Source organism: Dermacentor variabilis, chromosome 1 (assembly GCF_050947875.1).
Source record: "Dermacentor variabilis isolate Ectoservices chromosome 1, ASM5094787v1, whole genome shotgun sequence".
Taxonomy (NCBI): domain Eukaryota; kingdom Metazoa; phylum Arthropoda; class Arachnida; order Ixodida; family Ixodidae; genus Dermacentor; species Dermacentor variabilis.
In genome coordinates this window covers 26,052,531-26,075,462 of record NC_134568.1, presented here as the reverse complement: position 1 = coordinate 26,075,462, position 22,932 = coordinate 26,052,531, and the positions used below count along the sequence as shown (strand labels likewise).

The 22,932-nt window shown below is 42.0% G+C and overlaps 2 protein-coding genes across 4 annotated transcripts in view; one reads left to right on the top strand and one right to left on the bottom strand.

Annotated features, from left to right (window-relative positions):
- Window positions 1-3,825: 3,825 nt before the first annotated feature.
- Window positions 3,826-6,101, top strand: LOC142575975 (uncharacterized). The gene has a single exon (XM_075685841.1). The coding sequence runs from the start codon at window positions 4,121-4,123 to the stop codon at window positions 4,499-4,501; it is 381 nt and encodes a 126-aa protein (XP_075541956.1). The 5' UTR covers window positions 3,826-4,120; the 3' UTR covers window positions 4,502-6,101.
- Window positions 6,102-18,878: 12,777 nt separating this feature from the next.
- LOC142575934 (uncharacterized) overlaps window positions 18,879-22,932 on the bottom strand; it is a 238,440-nt gene continuing 234,386 nt past the window's right edge. For 2 of the 3 annotated variants that reach the window (XR_012826744.1, XM_075685813.1), the window contains exon 3: window positions 18,879-19,648. Coding sequence is in view for 2 of the 3 variants with exons in the window: in XM_075685813.1 (XP_075541928.1) it covers window positions 19,611-19,648 (38 nt within the window). In the remaining variant the exon portion in view is untranslated. The remainder of the gene's footprint in view (window positions 19,649-22,932) is intronic. The other variant, XM_075685823.1, reaches the window with a different exon arrangement.

Below are 22,932 nucleotides of genomic sequence, written 5' to 3'. Positions count from 1 at the left end.
GACGATCGCTTGAAACTTCAAGCAGATCTTAACCTTATCGCTAACTGGTGTAACAAATGGCTCATGACACTAAACTTTACAAAATGCGAGGTGATGTGCTTCAGCCGAAAATGTGTAAATCTAAATATTCGTATCATCTTAATAACACTATGCTTTCCCACACTTCATCATATAAGTACCTTGGTGTTCTTGCAGAGAATATTTCATGGGCCCCACACATCACTTCTACATGCGCCAAGACATCACGTTCTCTTGGTTATCTACGACGCAACTTGCGAAATGCCCCGCCAAACATTCGAAAACTCGCTTTCCAAACATTCATTTTGCCACAGTTAGAATTCGCCTCCCCAATTTGGTCCCCTCATCAAAATTACCTAATAAATGTGATGGAAATGATACAAAACAGAGCAGCCCGGTTCATATCCCGTAACTACGGTATAAACTCAAGCATTACACAAATTAAACTAGACCTGCTGTTGCCGCCATTAGATATCCGCCGCAACATCGCTCTTCCGTGCTTATTCCACAAATATATTTACACTAATAAAGGAACCCGGTTACAACTACAAATACCCCACTCTTTTTCACGCAGATTACATAATCAGTTCAGTTTCATGCGCATATACGGTAAAACAAATGCATTTAATTCATCTGCACTACCACGTGCCATTCGTCTCTGGAATGACCTCCCTGATAACATTGCCTCCATATCTAATCCCGACACGTTCCTCTCTCAGTTACTCATGCTTTTCCCGTTTAATACCGTTCACGAGTGACCAATCTAGTGTATGTTATCGTGCATTTTTGCCATGTTGTATATCATTTTTATAAACGGTATTCCTTTGCTCTGTTAACAGTAACAAGTGTTCGTGTGCCTTCAGATATTGATTTGTATTCCTCGTGCCTTCAATATTGTGTAACACGGTAATCTTTTTATAGCACTGTTCCTGTTGTAAATTTGTACTTTTTATACCTTTACTGTTTAAAGGGACACTAAAGTGAAAAATTTTTTCTGCATCAGTAAATTACCGTTCTACAACACCAAAAACACCACTCTTACAACGATAAGACGTTTGGTAAGCCAGAAAAAGCGCAATAACGAAATACGGGTGGCGACGCCTACTTTTGTTCCCACATCTGGGGGCTGTGACGTCTTGGATTTTGATGGCATTTTCTAGGGCCTACTAATTATATATAGCGGTACAGATTGACTACATTGTGTTCTAAAAGAACCAAATATTAAACATGGCAAGTTTCGGGAACCTTTATTCAGCCAACGCGGCCCAAATGCGAAAACATACTTTGGAATCCCTGACGTCACGCTGACGCACCGGCGCTGCGGTTTCGGCGCGAAATTCAAATACTGATACTTGGACCTTCATTTTCTCATCTAATAATCAAACTATTTTTTTTTAATGACTGCCTGCAGGGTTCTCAAACAATGCTCCATTAGTCCAAACTGATTTATTGTTTCGCTTTAGTGTCCCTTTAATATGCCCGTTACTTTATGCCCTGCCATAGGGCCTGTAAGTTTCTTTTGAATAAATAAATAAATAAATTGCAACGATTTAGCTTGTCCAGGCGGCCAAATCGAAACACGCCAAGCGTCTCAAGGCACTGGCATGCCCGCGATAAATTAATAAGGGAGGAGGAGGAGGAGGAGGAGGAGGAGGAGGAGGAGGAGGAGGAGGAAAAACGTTTATTGAGCTCTAGAAAAATTTGATGAATTTCGCGGAGTCAGATGGTTTTTTCCATCTTCTTAGCAATGGCCGTCTGCCCAGAGTCCAGGGCTCCGCTGGATGCCGCTGCCAGCTGGGCCCGTCGAATCAGCCCTAGTTGGACGTCCTGACGGTCGCTGGAGAGCATTCCTTCCCATTGCTCCACACACGGGTTTGGTATTATTGGTACCGCATTTGTTTTCTGGCAGGCCCACGTTATATGGTAGAGCGTGGGTGTTTCCTGGCACCATGGGCATTTGTCAGTGTACTGTGTGGGTTGTATTTTACTGAGTGTGTTTAAGTTCGGATATGCACCCGTCTGTAGCAGCCTCCAAGCTACGGAGTCCTCTCTGGTGAGAGAGCTATGCGGGGGGGATACCGCTTCCTGCTGCCCTTATAGTGGCTTAGGATAGCCGAGTATTCTCTGGGGACTGGCTCGGTTTCCTCGAGGTCATTGGCGGAGGGTGTTCGGTATGTAGTGTATCACCTCCATGTAGTGTATCCTCGAGCTACCCTGTCGACCTCACGGTTGCCTTCCACGTCCGTGTGACCCGGCGTTCACGCTATCGTGTGTCTAATTGGTTGTTCTTTATCTGGGTTTTGTGTGTGTTGATCTTCAGAGTGGAGTATGCGGAGCGCTCTGTGACGTATTCTGCCTAACATGTAGTTTCGGCATGCTGTTTGGGAGTCGGTTAGTATTGTTAAGGACCGCCTAGTCCGATAGCCGATAGCCTCCCTCCGCTACCGCTAGAGCGACGGCCGCACTCTTCAGCCTCGACTACCGTGCAGTTCCGTACAGATGCGCTGACGATTTCTCGCATGTCCGAGTTTATCACCGCCGCTACTGCATTGGGGTTGGTCTGTCTCGCCCTTCTGGTGTATGTGGCTGCGTCCACGTATACCGTTGTTGCCTGGGAAGCTAGTGACTTTTGGATGTATTCGGCTCTCGCCTTCCTGCGTTCTTCGTGTAGGTTGGGGTCCATGTTCTTGGGAATGGGGGCCATCTTCATTGTGCTTCGTATTTCGTCCGAGATAGTCGCGGTTCTTTAGATTTCTTGCATCTGTTCGCTGCATCCCAACTTCTGCAGAAGCTCCCTGCCAGACGGAGTCTGTTGTAGTATGCGCAGCTGAGCAACATGTTGTGCCTCTCTGAGTTCTTCGAAAGTGTTATGAAGTCCTAATGCCAAGAGCTTCCCCGTGGATGTGCATTGTGGTGCAATGTGCATGGCCGTTTCATTCGGTTGTCGATACGTGCGTCCGTTGCTTAATGGTTTCAATATCAGACTTCTGTGCTAGAGTCCCTGTGTTCGAATCCTGCCGTCGGGCGATTTTAATGATGTTTGTTTCATTATTTATTAGGCAATACACTGTTGAAAATGACGAGTTTTATTATAAAGTCACAAAGCCGTTTGAAGCCAAAAGGACGAAGTTCAGGCAAATCAATGTTACACCCCTTGGCAGGTCGACGGGAAAGCTATCGCGTTTCCACTCTTGAAGGCGAAGCTTAAGCGTCTTTCAGTTTTTATTTATCTTCAATAAAATTTTGCTCACTCACTCACTCATCAGGCATAATCTTTATGCGACTGATGCAGCAATGACCTACCGAGGTGTTGCACTGCTCTCGGAAAGCATGTCACAATTATTTAAACGCTGTTTACCTGCGCCAGTGAGGATGCGAGTTGCTGCCGCGACAGCGCAAGCATAACCTTGTGCCGCCGCCTGTTGTCAGCTACAGAAAGCAGCGTTTCAGGGAGGGAAGTCGCCTGTTCCAAAAGCGGGCAACACGCGGCTGCCCGCTCTGAAACGCTGCTTTCTGCAGCTGACGGAGGCGGCGAAACGAGTTGATTTTTGCGCTGTCGCGGTAACAACTTGCATCCCCATAAGCGCAGGTAAATTTGCACCTTTTCCTTAAAAACCAGACAATTGACTGTGCGAAGTGTTATACTTAACAAAGTAGACGGCAAAATGCGATCGTTCTGCAAAATTTGAGCAATAGCAGTGCAGCGGTGAGTGCAAAAGCTTTTTCGAACACGCGAAGTGAAATATTCAAAACCCTGTATATAACGTCCTTGGTAGCACGACACCCTCAAATAAAAAGTTAGTAAAATAACTGACTTTTTCGGGATTTAATAAGTTTTATGAAGAAAATATTAATTTTACGGTTTGCATTTGCATTAGCAGTTGGACGCCGGGTGGCGCACAATGTCTGGCGTGTTCGTGTACTGCAAGAATGCTGCAAGTCTGATGCAAAGAACAACGAGAAGCTGCTGCATAAAGGAACGAAGCGGTTGAAGCTGCCAGGTTATATGGGAACGAAACGGCACACGGCAGTTTCAGGAGGCTAGCGTTGTTCGCTGCAAGTGTTCTGTGGCTGCACCTGAGTGACGAAAGCGGCGTTTAACATGGCAGCGCCCAAAGGGGACTGTAGCGAGAGCAGTAGTGGAAACGGTGGTGTCGCAGCGACGGATTTATCGCCCAGCGAAAGTGAAACGCTGGAAGGTCGTGCTGCGGCCATCCAGGAAAAGCTGGACAACACTTACCGGCAGATTGTGTTCCTCGACCAGCAAATCCGCGACCTGAAGCGTCTTTACAAGCGTGCCGAGAAGAATAACAAGTACGCCTTTCGGTACAACATTCGCATGAAGATGTCCATTGCAAGTGGCATAAAGATGATGTACTACCACTACGCCAACACCAAAGTGGCTGAACTGGAACGCATCACAACGCAGATGGAGGAGGCGCGCTCAACGGCCAGTGACACCTCGGACGGCGATAGGGTGTAGTCCTTTAGTAGGTGGCATGGTTTAAACTTTTTATTGTGAATGTTCTGTGCAAGTGCTGCGCAGTGCTCGGTTGCCGGCTTCCCGTGCGGCATTTGTTCATGAGTGTTTTGTGCAGCGCCGATTCATTTTTTACTTTTTACGTCCCTGCGAGACAGTCATAGTTTATTTACTTCTGCGGCGCGAAACGCTACATGCCTGATGAACTCGGGTAACATTGTGATTTAGAAATCAATTGCGCATGTAGCGATTTAATAGGGGTTGAGGCTGCGTCCGTGCATCATTTCCTTTCTAAGCACATGGCATGTTGCGCACAGACAAGTCAGACTTTCATGAACAGCGATGTTTGTGCTGCGCAACTTGCAAGAGAAACCTCTGAAGAGGACGTCTGCAAAGCAAAATGGTAAAAGCAACCCGGACACCGCGCCATCCACCTGGGCATAGCCAATAAAGATGTGAGATGTAAGAAGTGAAATATAAGAAGTGACAAGCCCATTTGACGATGTTACTCGGGCTAGGGCTTATGGTTTTATGATAGCTTATGATTGTATGGTTGTGTTGTTTGTTCTACCCTGTTGTCTGTTCTACCCCAGCTTATTTGTTAGCATTAGCATTATTTGTTTCATAGTTAAGCTCCGCCACCCGATTTTCTTTTTTCTATGATTTCAATGTTCTTTTAGATCACACTTTTCTTCTTTTTTTGTTGCATGTTTTACCCCAGATTTTTTTCAGCTTAATGCACCAGCATTATTTGCTCCTCAGTTCATCTACGCCACGACGGTTTATTGCCGTGCATTCCTCTGCGAGTTATTTTATTATTTTTTTTTTAGTGTTGGCTGGCCGACCTTTCTTTTGTTTCTTGTATATTTTGAATGTCATTTTAGATCACACTCTTTTGTGTATCCTTGTACAGTCAAACGCCATTATAAAGAAATATGTGGGGCCTCCGAAATTATTTGTTATACAGGTCACTTTGTTGTAAAGGTGGCACACAACACAGCTCGCAAGAGGACCAGAACAGAATCTTACCTTCGTTATAAAGGTAATTTCGTTGTAGCAGCGTTTGTTCTAGCGGCGCACGACTGTATATGCACTCCAGTATGAGTGTTTTGCTAACACCCTTTACAGAACTTTGAGTTATACTGTTGCAGGAACCATTAAGTTTAGTGACAAAAAGATGCGATGCTTTGTGTATGTTGTGTGCCGGAAAACATGACTGCCTATCTTTAAGCTATGTATGTACGGCACTGTTCTTGTCTCATACAACTGCGGTATGATTGCAATGCATACCTTCTAGGTATCTTTAGAAACTGTGATACATATTGTGGTCATTCTGGTCAGTCATTGTGCATGAAAATCTCAACTAGCCACAGTCTCATTGCAGTGCTACTAACAAATTCTGGTGTATAAATGCTGCGAAGATGGTGGTGACTGTTGATGTGATGTGGCCCAGCATGGTCGATGTTCAACCTCTCGGGGAAATTTTATGAGACTTTCAAAGTACCCCGACAGTGTGCAGCATGGGCTTAAGCACGACATACTTATGGGCCCCATTCCCTCCAGACTTCTTCAAATGGGCATTAAAGGCAAACATTAGGTCATACTGTGCTGGTAGATTACTCTTTTTGGATTCCATTGGGGACACATTCGCTTACTTGTAGGGAAAATGTTATTTAAGGCTGAATGTATCCATCGCTTTCAAGCACCCGCAAACCCAAAGCCATAATTAGCTTTTTTTTTCTTTTTTTTTTTACTTCTTTGTGATTAGTTCACATGTTGCTGTTGTTGCCAGGTTCAGTTATGCATCACAGAGTATGACAAGAAAAGATTAGAATTGAAAGAAGTGTTATGAAAGGCAACACCACCTGCCGTGGTTGCTTAGTGGCTGTGGTGTAGGGCTGCTAAGCACCAGGTTGCGGGATCAAATCCCGGCCATGGTGTCCGTATCCTGATGGGGCTGAATTGCAAAAACACCAGTGTACTTAGATATAGGTGCATGTTGAAAAACCCCAGGTGGTCCAAATTATTCAGAGTCCCTCACTATGGCTTGCCTCATAATCAGGTAGTGGTTTTGGCATGTAAAACCCCATAATTTTTTTAAGGCAGCACTTGGTGTTAAGTCAACTTTAACAAAATTTTGGACCACCCTGAAGGCCTAGGTATTGTACCAATATAAAGCCACCTACGTGCAAAATTTTGTTTTAAATAAGAGTGAATGCATCTGGAAAAACTCACAAAATTGCAGACTTGAGTGATTCATGAGGCACTGAAACTCGTTTATTGCAACTGCAGCAGGCTGGTACAACTGACACAGCCGTCTTTGGAAGAGTTTTTTTTTGTGATGCATGCAACATCGTCCTCATCTACTACAGTATTGCATGTTGGGGCTGGCACAATACATGCACTGATGCCACTGCTGTTGGAGTCTATGAGGGGTGCAACACTTTGGCAGAAATTATCAAATGCGAATGTTGCGCAGTGGTTGGCGTGTCCCGCTCTGAAGTGCACATTTATGTGGAATCCCGAGTTGGCATTCTAGCGACGTATGTAGGCAGAAGAAATGCCTAATGTGTTGAAGTAGTGAAACCATTGACTATCATGTGCTGTATAATTAACAGGTCTGTGTGCTCAAGAGATACCCATGAGGTAATTATCTACAGGTATATTGTGATGGTTTATTGTCTAATTACATAGATGTGATCGCTTGTCTTACATTGTGGATCATAATGCTGTGCCGGGATTTCTGCATCCCAATCAGTACAGTGGCGGCGATGGGCAAAGTTTTCTTTTACTCCAGTAGTAGTGGACTTTTCCAGAAACATGCACTGCTGCGCTTTCCCTTGCTGGTGTATGGCAAGAAGATGCTGCCGTCTATGTGACCGTAGTCTCCTGCAAACGTTTATATTTTCTCAAAGTTTTTATTTTTATTGGTTGTCAGTTGCTGGCTCAAAGTGTGCATACTACTGAACCTTAAGCAAAGGCTTTTGCTGCCTTCAGCATGCCTTGGAAAAAGAAAGTTGGTGCTTGAACATGCTGTGCACCTGGCTATGACAATACTCTGAAAAACAGCAATGTCTCATTGACTATTGTGAACAGGTGTCCACTTGGTGAGTTGTCGTTTAGGCCTTAATGTTTGACACACGATCACTCAATCTTGTATGCACATGTTATTGCATTCCTATGTTGTTGAAACATGAAAATGATGAGTAAATGGATTTTATCACAAGCTTGTAGGTAAAAATGCATGAGGGAGACGGTCTATGTAATAAACACTCTCCTTTCGTCAATGCTGCCTGTTTTAATAGTTTTCAGCTGCTATGATATATCTCAACTGCCTGCCACTATTATATTTCAGCAATGGCATGTTACAAGCGGTTGTGATGTTAGTTTATAAGGTGAATGGGCTCAGTATAGAAGAAATGCTTTGTCACAACCCACAATCTACAGCAAAACATCATGCATGTGCTACACTAAAGCATTATTGTACTGCTGGATTGACAATACAACTTCTACATTTGCCAGATTTAGTGATGATAAGCAAACTCTCATACTAAAAGCATTTAACTGACAAGTGTCATTGATGTTCCCTTTTGAGATGCAGAAACCATTGGAAGATGATTGTCAAAGTCGACCGATAGCTTATCAGTAGATCTGCTGCTGGGACATTTATTGGTTAGGTCTATTGGTTAATATGAGACATGCAGGTGTGTGACTACGGACATGTCGGAGTGTGCCCAACAGGCTGTCTTCAGCCTTGCTATGCTACAAGATGAGAGACATGCTGATGTATTAATTTTTCCTGCACCTATGGCTCTACAAGTGGATATTCTGTGGCCAGTGTCTTACGAAGCATTGCCCGTGCTTCCTTTGGATCCCACGTTCGTGTGGTAGTGCTGCAGCATGTTGTGTTGTGTTCAACAGAGGAATGGTGTATGTGGAACAATAGGTCTGCATTCTCTTCCGGCACCTGGGACAGCACATTGTATACCGTATACATTTATGCAGGACATGACACTGTGTTGCAAGTGCACTTGGAGTGGCCATATAACTGCTATCACAATAAAATTAGTTTTATGCATGGCAAGGGAACAGTACAGAGTATTGAAGCTGTGTTCAGGGACTTTCTAAATATCAGTGGAATGCATGGTGATCAGCATGAGCAAACACCCTGCCTCTGTAGCAGTTAGGCAGAGTGCCATTATATATATATATATATATATATATATAGATATATATATATGGGTCCTGCAATTCGAGAGCAACTCTGTACTGAGTGTGTGACCAAAGATTGCCACAATCTGGAAGATGGCACATGCATGTCGTGGAATGTGAATCGGCTGCGATGAACTGGCCTCTGGTCAGCTGAACATTCTGTATTACTGTGTGCTGTTGCCCTTGCAAAAGCAGTGCAAAAGGTGGGCATACAGTTGTTTTTTTTCTAGTACATGTACTACAGTTTCTTTTATGGTTTGCATTTCATTGAGTAGTACGAGTAGACACATAGCATTTTTTTGTAAGTAGCACATTAACATCTGTAATGTGGCCCAAAGCTGCCTTGAACTGGCATTAAGTCAGATGAAAAAAAGATCTGGCAATTTGGAATACTTCGCATTACAACTGTCTTTGCCACAGCAATATGAAGAGGCAAAACGTTTTTTTCTATGTGTGTGTGTGTGCGTGCTGTATTTAGTTTCAATGCTGTCTGCATCCCTTTACGTATCACTTGTAAATGTGTTGTAGGTTCTTTTTTTTTTTTTTTGGAAGGGCACGATTCGCTCATTTATATATTTCTTGAGTAAAATAAAACAAATAAGGCTGTTCAGCAAATTGGTGTTGTGGTTCCTTGAATTCAGTGCTTGCAGGTGCCATTCTGTGAAGCTTTTCTTGCTGGATTCGTCTTTCTTACTAGCTTGGCATTCAGTTTAAGGAAAAGGAGTAGATTTTAATGAACAGAAAGGAGGATAGGTCAGCCTGGAGATCGTGTCTATAGCCTGTTACTCGTCACTGGAGTAAGGGGAAGTGAGAAAGACAGGTAGAAGGTGATTATGTTATGGTACAATGAGCTACTATATACATGTTGCCCAATACGCAGATTCAGTTTAATTTTATATGTGAATGCCCCTGTGATCTTGCAGAGTTCGTTGTCAGCTGTTCCCACAGCCACTTCTGATGGTGGAGTACCGAGCTTTATTTATTCATTATTAGCACAGACGGAGGTTTTGGAGTTGCAAACGGGTTATGGGGACCTTCTATGAGTAATTACTGATCTAGTTATTAACACATTATTGGCAACATAGCTATGACAACAAAGGTAACACTGCTCTTTGTGATCTCCCCCCTTCTATTTACCCCATTCCCTTATACAGGCCTTTGAGCCAATACTTTCTCTGTGAAGATTCATCACCCGCCGTGAAGGCGCAGTGCTTTTGCTGTTGCGCTGCTAAGCCCGGGAATGCGAGATCAAATCTCGTCCACAGCAGCTGCACTGCAAAAAAAATACGCAAAAAGCCCCATGTGCCATGTATTGGGTGCACGATAAAGAACCCCAGGTGGTCAAAATTAATTCGAAGTCCTCCACTACAGTATGCCTCGTAAATTATATTGTGGTTTTGGCATGTAAAACCCCAGAATTGAACTTTTTTTAAAGATTCATCAAGATTTATTAGGATTAGAAAAAAGATTTATCAAGAGTTATTAAACATAGCAAGTAATTACGATTATTAAATGTTTATGATATTATGGGGCAGGATTAATACAAAAAGTATATACTAACAAAATCTGTAGAGTTTGTGCTCACATGAAAGGGCCCCTCACCAGGCTCCGATACAAACTGGCTATGAGCCAGGAGTTGTAAAGGTCAGTACAGAGGGTGTTCTACACCAAGAATTTGTTAAATGGGCCCAGAAGTACTACATAAACTGCCATACAGGTAGAGATATTTTCCTGAAATAGCTAACGTTGCTCTTCGTCTTATATAATGGTCTGCAGCACATTGCAAGTCTGGTCAATTCAAAGTCATGGGCAGACCTACATTCCGGACCGACCTATATTCTGGTTTATATGGTAGCTGAGATAGAAGCAAAGAAATGTAAAGCAGTGGTGCGAGGAAGTGACCTAGCTGGCCTTCCCCGTGCCGAGGCTCTCTCCATCTGCCTTGACCAATGCTTTTAGAGGGTGTGCGAATAGTGATTTCCAAGACCGAATCTAATAGTGCCAGAAGCAATTTGAACATAGAACATTTTTCGAATAGTACATTTCATATAATGAACAGCCATTATCACAATATCAATTTATGTTCACATCCCAGTATTCTTAAAGTTAGCAAGTTTCTGTCATTACATGGTAGTATGTTATGAAGCATTGTTTATTAAAAGCACAAATAGAGCATTAAGAGCAAACAAGTAGTTTCTTTGCACCGGGCTTTTCAGAGAGTGCGATTGAGTGCTGTACAGCCTGTAAAGTAAGGCTACCCAAGTCTCCTCCGCTACTTAAGTTTTCATGTTTTGTCTATACTATGCCTGTGGGGTCGAAAATTTACCATACGTTTGCTCCAATTTTATGTTTATTTGGATGCAGTTCACCATTTACAAGTATTAGAAAAATATTCACATTTACAAATAGTGACTATTCGAATTGAAGACCGAATTAAATAGGACACTATTTGACTTGTTATTCAAGAGTTTCAAATCTTCACACGCCCCTACTGACAAGCGACTTTCTTCTCCTGCCTTCTCCCATAATAGACAAAGGTCCCTTTTGTCACAACTCCCGCCTGAAACTTTTAATGTGAAGCATTTTTGGTGAGTTCAACCCAGTTTTCCGTAATGACTATCTGGCAACTATGAAGCCATTTTTGTGGGCCGATCCTGAAGATTGTGCAATCAAAAATGTGGGCTAACCCCAAAGATAGTGCAGTCTAAAAATGTGGGCCAAATTTGAAGAGCACTGAATATGCGCCCTAAGGGCCATTGAGTATGTGCCGCTCTTAAATGCACCTCTTTGATGCCAACTTGGGCCAATGGATACAACACACAAAACTTACGTACAGGGTGCGTCATAAATAATATTGCAAAGTGTATGCCTAATATTTTGGTTGAGGATAGAAAATTCTCGTGAAATCTTTTGTGGGGCATTTACCTGATATATTAGTAATGCAACACAAAACATTTTATTGAATGCCTCCGCTCTTGGTATTGATCACAGCCTTTAAACATCCTGGGTACACTTCAATTGCAGCCTGCAATGTATTTCCAGGAGAATTATTCTCCATGCTTGCTCCAGTGATGCTTTCAGGGCCAGCATGCTGGTGTGCTGATGGGCGCGGGCCTCCCTTTCAAGAATAACCCACACACACAAGCCATTGTGTTTAGTTTTGGGTAGTTTTGAGCCACTTTTCAGCTGGAATGAAGTCGGGCGTAAGAGTGCAACACAATTGCTGTGGCATTGATTTGCTCTTCGATTGTTGCGCTCGGATGCTGTCCTACTGCAAAGTCGAAGACTACTCACCAAAGTGGAACAGGGATGAGGGCAGTGAATGAGGCTCTAGAATACCTTTAATATATGTGTGAATGTCGATCTTTGCACCTTTTGTCACAAAAACAAGGAATACGGCCAGTAGCGGTTACCTCAGCTCAAACCATGGCAGGCACTGCACGGAAGTTTTGAAAAACTGTTCAAGTGGCTGCATCAGCAAGCTCTGACGTCTGCACAACACAACGTTCTGAGTGTTGTGACGGGCCTCTATAATAAAATGTTCTAATTTTGTGAAGACAGTCGCCAAGTGTTCCCAATTCGCGACCCGTGCCAATAGCAGCCGGCATTTTTACAATCTTCCCTTGCTTTGCACTTCCATCAAACCATCTCTTCTTTAGAACTTTTAGGGAAACACGGCTCTTCTCATTGTTGTTGCCAACACATTCAGCTCCCAGGCTAGCCTTCTGATGCTTCTCTGCAGCTTACATATGAATTCTCTTCCTCACAGTTTTATTAAGGTGAGAAGTGACCACTTAGCCAGGATGACCATTGCAGATTACATCCTTAAGAGTGCCATATTCAAGATCCCAATGGTCTATCTTGCAGAGAATGTTTAGAATTTTGACAACCTCGAAAGGGGAGTGTCTGGCCTCACTTAATGATAAGATTGCTCATGAACGTAAAATCCTGGGCATCCTATTCTCCAAGAAATAAACAAACTGGCATGAAACATGGTCGAAATACAGAAGTCTGAAGAAATGATGTTGAGAAATGTTAAAAAATCATAGGCACACTTATGTATCAAAATGCGTGACAGTAATTACAGAACACCCAGTAGTGATGTCAACTGGAGTTGACTCTGTTAAACTTTTGTCTGTCTCCCTCCTTGCTGCACAAGCACTTCCAAAAGTGGTTTCAGGTGAACCTCCGAGTTGTTCTTGCTGCTGCTGGCTATTTGTGTGGTGCAGGTTACATCCACGTGATGCAAAAGCAACACTGAGTGTAATGACGTCTTGCTTTGACACTCCAGTAGCTCCTTTAAGAAGAACTTGGGCTTTTATTTTAACTTTAAGCTATTTGCGGGATATAAATCAATCTAATATACTTTGAAGACTCAAGCATCTCCCTTTCTCATCAGCTAGTGCTATTTAGACACTGTGCAAAATTGTACTGCCTGCGGTATCAGCCCTGGTCATAATGGAACAGGTTGTAACATTTCGTTGTCAGAGTACAAAATATCAGCTGTCATGTCGTCACCATCAATGTCTTGCTGCTTCATCACAGACAATTGCTTGCATTACACAAACACATCAGTACATCTGGTATTGTTTTGCGGAAAGACAATACTGGATAGCCAGCTGCCTGCAGAATGCTTCACATAACATCAATTCCAACTGTATATGAGATGTGCATAACCCTTTTTTTCTAAGGTGTAGTGCTTACTGCTGCTTTGTTTCCGTTCAAAATTTTGCAGCAAGATAGCATTTTCTGAGTTGCATCATTCAGTAGAATAATTGGTATCACCTTTTGCCTGGTTCACTGGGACTTTTAGTTACCAGAAGGCAGTGAAACCAGTCCGCGTCACTTCAGCAGCTTACTTCTCTAATGGCAAGGCACATACATAATGTTTTTTTTTTTTAGATGAAGCAGGAAAGCCTATATAGTGCGCTGTACTGAACAATGCAGTTTAAAAAATTTAATGTTATTGTAAAGTTTGGGTAAAAACAAAGCAGCAGTAAGCATAAAATCTTTTTAAAATGTGCCAGAGCAAGGACAGATTACGGTACCTACATGCAATGTCCATTAAAAATTTAATTTCACATTTCTTGTATTTTCAGAATCACCAGAAGCTTACAACTGCAGAACAGATTAAGAAATTTTAACTTTTCAGTGAGTTTTGTGAAGCTTGCATAATGAGAACTCCATGGGAGAACCATCTACAGAAATGTCAGATATGAGAACATCAACTATTTTATGACTATGATACTTGGAAAGCACTATCCAGTCATTTGAAGGATATGCCTGATGTAAAACAGGCACATCCCGCTGACATACTGCCACTGAGAGCAAACACCCAGCCAATTCGTTTTATTAAAACACTTCCCCACATATTATTAAAACTTGCAGCACAGGACCAGTCAGAAGAGTTTCAAGTATGTGACACATTTTACATATTATTTTCATCAGTGCTTTTGCTTTGATGCACCATACTGGTATGCACAATTGTGCACACTACGCCTCAAGAGGACATATGTACTAAGTGGTGATTTTAACTTTCCGTCGATAGGATGGACTAACCCTGCAGCCACACTGTCAAAAAATAATGCCGAAAGTAAATTTCTGAATTTATGCCTTACATTTAGCCTATCCCAACTTATCACGGAACCAACATGCATTACAACTCATTCTTCCAAGATTCTTGACTTAATTTTAACAACACACGCCAATATTTTCTCCACACTAACTCTTCTTCTTCCACTAAGCTATCACTCTGTGATTAACGGTACCGTGTCTAGTGACATACTTAAAAGCAAGAAAACCAGAAAAGCACTGACATTTTATGACAAAGCTCACTATGCTGCCATTACTGAAGAACTAGCAGATTTTCACAAAGATCTCGCTGTTCATCTTCACTAACGCCTCACACTCCATTGAAACCAAATGAATATTGTTTGAAAATGAAATGTTGTGACTCGCAGCAAAATATGTTTTATTACAGTTAATGAGTGAGCACAGTTCCCATGGCTTAATGCCAATATACAATGGCTGAACAATAAGAAAAAGACTATTTAGATCTACGAAGCATTCCAATTCTAACTCTGCGTGGATGCAATACTGTACTGGCGTAAAAGAGTACATGGCATCAATTACACAAGTCAAAAATCATTTTTACAATAACAGTTATTTATGCTATGCAACAAACCCAAATGATTTCGGAAAACAATTAAGCCTGAGAAGTCAAACAGCATTTAATTATGCAATACTAATGGCTGCCCTATACCTAAAGACGAAATTGCTAATGTGCTAAATACCACATTTTGCTCAGTCTTCACTGCGAATACACTGAGAAACTTCCTTCAATCTTGTTGTCTGTGCATCCCGTGATGAGCTATATCACCTTTTGCCAGAGTGGTATTGCTAACGTCATTGATAACTTTAAAAATTTGTTATCAGCTAAAACAGACGGTATAAATGCTAAAGTGTTCAAGAACACTAAACAAGTAACTAGTTTTATTTTATCACTTATATTTAAGCAGTCACACAATACAAGATCAGTTCCAGCAGAGTGGCAGAAGGTCATTCCTGTATTCAAGAAACATAACCGGTCATCTCCAAACAATTATCGTCCCATAACCATCACCAGTGTATGTTGCAAAATAATGGAACATATCTTGTATTCAGAAGTAATGTGTTTCCCGTCTTCTAACAACTTTTTTCACTCCAATCAGAATGGATTTAACCCCACCCACTCTTGTGAAACCCGACTCACTCTTTTCTTTCATTAAATTTACTCGCACCTTGATCATAATATTCTCGTTGATGCTGTGTTTTATTTTGAAAAGGCCTTTTGATAAGGTTACTCACCGTCACTCAAGCTATCACGCCTAAGCTTACATCCGTCTGTGTTCAGCTGGATTTGTGAGTTAACTCATCACCGGCAGTTTGTTGTTGTTGTCTCTTGCAGGTCTCCCCTCTCTCATGTACACTCTGGCATTTCCCAAGGTACTGTACTAAGCCTCCTTCACTTTTCAATTTATAGTAACGACTTTCCACTTAACATTGATTCTAACGGCAGACTTTTAGCAGAAGACTGTGTTCTATACCACCCGGCAGCTAACCTGTCTCACCCTTCCATTTTGCAGAGGTACCTTATCAAGATACAGGACTGGTGTGCCAATTGGCTAATGTCCATCGATACTAACAAGACCTCTGTAATGCCTTTTCACTGACATAATGGTTACATAGCCTCTATTTACACTCTATATTGATGTGAAAGCAGAAAATAGCCCATTCAGCAAAAAAGCTGGTGTCTATAGCAGTGAAACGGCACCTAAATTCTTATTGGTTGCAACGTCATGTCACGAGTGCGCCTCGACGAAGCAGAACTGGCAAAACGGTGTTGGTTGAGTGGAGAAGGCATTGCCATGATGCCATGTCAAGCAGATACGGTGATGCAACACCGCGGGGCTAGACAGGTTGCCATTGGTGAGGTAGTCGCATGACACGTGCATGCGGGTGCCATCGTCTCGCTCTTGGAAACTGGTGCGCGATCTGTATCTCTCTCTCTCACCCCCACTGGGCTTAACTGCTGTTCGCGCCTGCCGGCCTTGGTAGCCGCTGCTGCTTCCTCGGTCTCTTGTCATGCAGGGCGTGAGTGGCGTGCAATGTTGGCACTGCTGGCTGCTGCTGCTTGCTGGCTCGGGCAGCACGCACCGCTATGTTACATTACTCACAGCACAAAACTCAAAGCACCGCTCAGTGGCGTTGAATTGGAGATTAATGCTTTCACATTCGCAACTCATAAGAAGTGCTTAGGTGTCCTCAGATTTTTAATTGTCCTATAGCCACTACTAACACCATTACATAGGAATTCAAATTTCCTGTGATCTAACATGGTCATAACATGTTATCAACATTACTAATTCTGCTAGTCGAATCTTGAGTTATCTCCGTCGCAACGTCTCCTTGGCACCTGCCACTGCAAGGATAACAGCTTATAAAACAGTTGCAAGACCTAAAGTTTAGTATGATAATACCATTTCTGACCCTCATCAAGCTAACCTTACAAACATGCTTGAATCCATCCAGAACCATGCCTCCACATTCATTACCTGTAATTACTCGAACAACATCAGTATAAATTCTGTAAAATCTCAGCTTGGCCTTCCTTCTCTTGTATCTAGTCGTAAAATTATGGGTTTGCGTCTTTATCATAAATTTTTCTATTCCTAACCACCAGGCAATGCATTCATCAGACCAACCCATCAGACATTTTGCCATTGCCATCCCAACACCGTATATCCTGAGCACACCCGTACAAACACCTTCCAGAAGTATATTTTTCTACATACAGCACAAGACTAGAACAACCTTCTCGCCCACATCACTATGTTAAGGGATTGCACCCAGTTCACAACAGCCATAGAGAGTCATTACTTCGCATGTAAACTGCGAACCGCTGCCTTTTTTGGCCCATCCCTCATGTAATATCCCTCTGGGACCTTTAAGGCATGAATAAATAAATAAATAAATAAATAAAAGTGTTGTGGGAGATGCTTCTGCTACAGACACCATGTTTTAATTTTCTCAAGGCGGACTTCTGAACTATGCCACAGCAGAAAGGATTTGTCTGTATTTGGCATTTTCATGGTTTCCCTCCCAAGTACACAATGCTATTTAGCATCCATGGTCTGATGAGAACCGGTATATTATGCATGGCGTGGCCATTGGCCACAGATGAAAAAAAGATGCATTACTTGTGCAGTCAGCCATCATTGCAGTGCTTGGTGTCTGTCCACTCGACTTCACATGCAGTTGTTTTGTGGTTTGACTTAAAAAGTACCCCAGGAAGCATGCATCTAAACTAGTAGATGTCTATCTTCTGGCTTGATTCGGCGAAAGGCAGAGCTAGTAGTCATCTTTTTCAACCATATTCTAGCTCTACAATTCTGCAAGTCAGCTGGTAGATCAGCTAATGCTCCCTCCACTTATGGCTAGTAGCCACCTTGGGAAGCATTGGCGCGGCTGCCGTGTAGACATTGAATGTCCAGGCTTTTTTTGGTTTCGCAAGTGCTATAAGCCCTACTTACTAAGTTTACAATCCTGGAAAGCTGTATTCTTAACGCACATGTTACCAGAATAGCACAAGAAAGGCACAGATTACTGTAAAATTTTCACTTTGACTATGTTCAGCGACTTTTTATGCCACATTCATTCCCAATCAGATGAGCTGTTGTACGGCCCTTGATTTCATGCCACTGTAGTATTAGCAAATGCCAGATGCCCTTAATAATCAGTAGCTGTTGATAAGCACTAATAATTATAGTGCAACAGAATACTTCTGAACACACGGCACTAGTACCAAAATAATTATCTCAAGATTCACAAAGAAATCTATTGCTTTATGTATTGTTGTCCTGTCCTTTCTTTTTAAACTGCAAGACAGCAGTGTGAGCAAAACGAAAAAAAGGTAAAAGTGGGAGCCAACGTTTCGACAAGTGGACTTGTCTTTTTCAAGGCCGCAGTTTGGGGCACAGCAACGTACCCCATGGCAGACTGCGCCAAGAAATTTGCCTAAATTCTTGCTAGTATGAGGATTTTTAGTGATTACAGGGCATCAGCACTTACAAACATTGCACGTGGTACACTGCAGTCCACTCATTTTGTTTAGCCGTTCTGAATGTTTGAACACCATGCCTGTAAATTGTTCTACTTTCACCCAGTCTGAAGGGCCATTGTTTTGTGACACTAGTGAATCACTGTTGTGACACTTTTTTGTGACACTAGGATCAGTGTTACCATATTATACCATGCATACTGGCTGTAGCAGTGCACTTAATAAGCATATTTATCTCAAATACAGCAACAAATGTATAATTCAATTTTCCTTGTTCTACAGGCCATAAGTAGATAGCACTGCATATGCATCTTATGTGCCAGCAGACTTATACTGGTACAAAAATGCATGGATTCATAGACAAAATCCACAAAACTTAATACAGCCAATCAATACCACTTTTCCTTGAGGTAAATTGCACTATAAATGGTTGCATGAAGTACTAATGGCCACAGAACCGAGTGCAACAGTGTGAGGTGAGTGCACATTAAGCAAGGCAAAACAGCATGCAGAAAGGATTTTCATGGGCTCTACACAGACACAAAACCTTCCATGATGCCTCACAGATACTTAAGGGAGCAGTAAAAATGCAGTTTATTTAATAAATACAGATATGATGAATATGTTGCCATGAATACGACTGATACAATGGGTTCCTAGTAAATACAACATGTTTACGGAAAACTCACAGACATCTTAATTATCAATGCAACAAAACTGAAATTGTTTCAGCTAAAATGGTAATTAAAATGCTCTTAAAAGGGTACAGGGACTGATTAGCTTTATTTAAGAGCATCATGTATGTAGCACACTTGATTTTCAGATAGAGCAAACAATGCAGATAAAGAACAGGCCAAGTCCTGGACAGAATTGTAAGCTTAAAAGGTAGCAAAGGTGCATTCACAATGCTCTCTTATGAATAAATCTTTCCCATAACCGATGTTTTGGAAGACTTATCTTGCCTAAATAATGGCTGCCTAAACTATACCACTCTTCACATTAGCTTATAGAACAATTTCTCACAATACACACACACACAACTGATTTGTGGTGCTTTCAAAAATTACTGATTAAAATTACAACTGAACTGATGCTGGCCTATTACAAAGGACTGTTGTAGGTCCTGGAGCTATGTTTGATCAGCAGGCCCACCATTTCAACTGGAAACACTTGATCTTCACCCTGGAGTACTTGGTTGCCGTTTTCTATTGACAACTGGGACTCCCATCCTGAAAGTTGGTCAATGTGATCACGGGAACGGAACTTCATTCTATGTGCCACCTGAGGGAAAGATGCAGCTGCTTACACAGGGATTGGTGGGATGAACGGTTTTGGGTATTCTGCACCAGTTAAAACAAAACATCAACAGTGTAAAACAAACTGCCCATCAAAATTATTACATTCTTAAAAGCAAGCAATGCAGTAAACGATTACTGACACCAAAATATTGTCTCCCACTTTCTTGCTTCCTTAGGGAGCTGCCGAACCCATAATTATGACGTGGAGCCTCAATTCCATGATTGAGGCTCCATGTGCCTCAAACTGCTGCTTGAGTTGGTGCTCATGCAGCAGTTTTGTCAGCCATGCTGCGGCTGCTTTGATAGTAGAGTGTGACAGCATATTGGCTCAAGTTGGGTTGTTCCTAGCAGCTTCTGGAATTCAGACAATTGCCGATTAGGTGATGCAGGCACACATGACTGCTTAAATTATAATGGCTTAATGTCAAGGAAACAGCGCAAATGTCACTCACTCACTCACTCACTATTCAACAAACAAAATGCGCCTCGCATTATCCTTGTTCTTAATTGTCACAAAAGAAGGCACATTTATTGTCATTGTTTTCTCTGTACAGTAAAATTAATCCTCTTTGTAATCTGCTTCCTCTTCGTAACACTGTCTTCAACCTCACACTCAATGATTTGCATTCAATTCCTCTTGAACCAAGGAAGTGCACCAGACTTATCTCTACCATTGGCACAAAACTTCTATAATGTGTCAATCCTTTTGCATATCCAGACAACAAAAGGCTCATCTTGCAGCTTGAGAAAGTGTGGTGCCAGAGAACCCTAGCATTAATTTCCCAATTTCACCTTCATCGGTTGTCAAATTGTCCAGCAGATTTCTTTTCAAACTTAGAAGATAAGCTTCAGCTAGCGAAAACAAAGCTGTGTGAAGCGCTATACTACATGGTGCAAGCACACTACTATAAACATAAGCTGTTAGTCTTACTACTGAGCCTTCATGAAGAAATAACATTGGGCAAGTAATATTTATTCCCGACATTAACACTCAGGATTCAGATAAGTAGTGGTGTACTTGCATATTTACTAGTTAGCTGTGTACCATCCTTGTCAGCTATAGTTTTAAAATTGGGACACAAATGTCTTGCATATGCATGGAAGCACCGTGAATGCACTACAAGGCCACCGATAGAGTCTCCAAAATTACGGTTCCCTATTTCTAGGTCTTGTTTTCTTAAAGAGGCCTGAAACACTTTTCTAACTAATAGTATGACAATCCTCACTACTATTACATAGTGTTGCCTCACGAATCTTCTGCTGCAAAAAATTTTAAAATCCTGAATTCTTCAAGCACAAGATAATTTAGACTTTATCGGACCAGTGAGCGGCTTTCTTCCTCCTTTCATTTCCACTAGCATTCTGGAAGCTATGCAGGGGAGACAGCAAGGGGGGGGCAAGGGGAGCTGGCCTCAAACAAAGGTTGAACACTTTGGCGGTGAGACGGCTCGTGGCAGTACCTCATGGTAGTCCCGCGCAGCAATGCAGAACCATTATGTGTAGACCAGCAGTGCAAAGGTGAAATGGTTTTTGTCGTTTTGAGATTGCAGGCATTTATATTTTTCATTCATTTAACACAAATGAGCAATAATTGTATTACTGAGAATGTGCTCACGATTACAAAATCAGTCAATAGCTGTTGACGGGTTGGAGGGTTCAGCTGCTTACAATGATGCTGCATGACATTGCAAAGGAGAGAGCAAGCGATTTTTTTCCTGCTTCTGACACGATATCGTAAATTCTTTGCTGAATACAGTGCAATAATATTTCACTCACATGTTCACAGGAGTCTCGTTAGCAGATTGTTAACACTTTCTTACTACATTGAAGAAGTGTTTCGGGGCCCCTTAAGATAGAACTCAGCTCACAATTAAGGTATCCAGCTCTGAGCATGAAACTCTCCTCATGCTCATTCTCAGTGGAATGATGCAGAGTGAGTCACCTTGTAAGGTGAAACTGCTAAAAAATTATCCTTGGCCACTTTACGGAACTATATAAACTTTCACCGTCCCAGCAGTAGTAGAATATCAGTTTTAACATGTACTACCACAAGCAAAAGCCCAGGGAAGACTGATGGTGATTGAAGCATTCTGCTGCGTTATGATGTATGGTCTGTTTTCAAGGCTGTACACTTCCCTGGGGTCTTAAAACCACTATTAAGATGAACCACCAGTGGAAAGCAAGCTCATGGAATAAGAACACAAATTAAGGGTGGTGTAAATGTGCTAAAAAAACCATGACCTTAGGAAATGTAAAAGCCCTTAAAAGGTTAAATAAAGAGAAGTCAATGTGGCAGGGTGATGGCATGTACTGCTATAAGTTATAATAAGCATGCTGAAATATGTGTAAAAGACACCAACATACAGGCAGTGAATATATAGTGTGTGTGTTGTACAAGGCTTGTGAAGGAAGTTGGCATGTTGAAAAAAAAATAATTACAATTGTTGCGCAAGGCGACGAAGGGACAGGACAGGAAGGAATGCAAGAAAACACTACACGGCACCTGAGTGTGCTTGGATGTTGCGTTATGTTTTCTCGCTTAAGTGCTGTCCCTTCGTCGCTTTGCACAACAGCTTTAATTATACCTAACCAACTGGCCCACTCTGGAACTTTTCTTAATTACCTTTGAAAAAACAGTAAATGTTGTTCTACATGAAGAGATCGGAGTAAAGTAATTTTGACATTAAAAAAAATTAAGAAATACTGGCACTGAAGTTCAATGTGGGAAGCTCAAAATACTAAATTGTCAGCATAATTGTTGAATACTGGACTTTTAGACAGCTAACATGTCCAGATTTCAAAGATGGAGTAAAGTTGCTGTTTTCTTGCTGTGACATTGACACATATAGCACTGCCACAGTATTGCCTTTTGTGGCCAAATATTTGCAGATGGCACCGATCTCAAAGCCTGTGTGGGGGCATAAAACAAGCTTGCACAAATAACCAAGTTCGAATGTTGTGTGATAGCGCAGTCACTGTCCTGCGCCGAAGTGCGCACTACCACAGGAACATGAGTGGCGGCGCAAACAAATTGCTGTTTTAAAGTGCTCAAGCGCTTATTTGGCTACGCTCCAATCATTCTGCCGAAATTTTTACGCAAGGTTTAATGTGTTGAAACAATGAAACCATTGAACCTTCTATTAGCAGATCTGTGCGCATTGGATACCTAGGTCCTGACTACTACAGCCTTTTGTCAAAAATGTTCCAGGACAGTGCTTGCAAAAAGTAATTTACTCAAGTTACAAACTAACGACCCAAAGTCTTTTCAAAGTAGTCCAGTTGGCTATGTATGCACAGATGGCACTGTTTCTGGAAGTCATGGAAGT

What these genes read in the sequence shown, in the direction of transcription:
- LOC142575975 (XM_075685841.1), top strand. Translation starts at nt 4,121, where the DNA reads ATGGCAGCGCCCAAAGGGGACTGTAGCGAGAGCAGTAGTGGAAACGGT.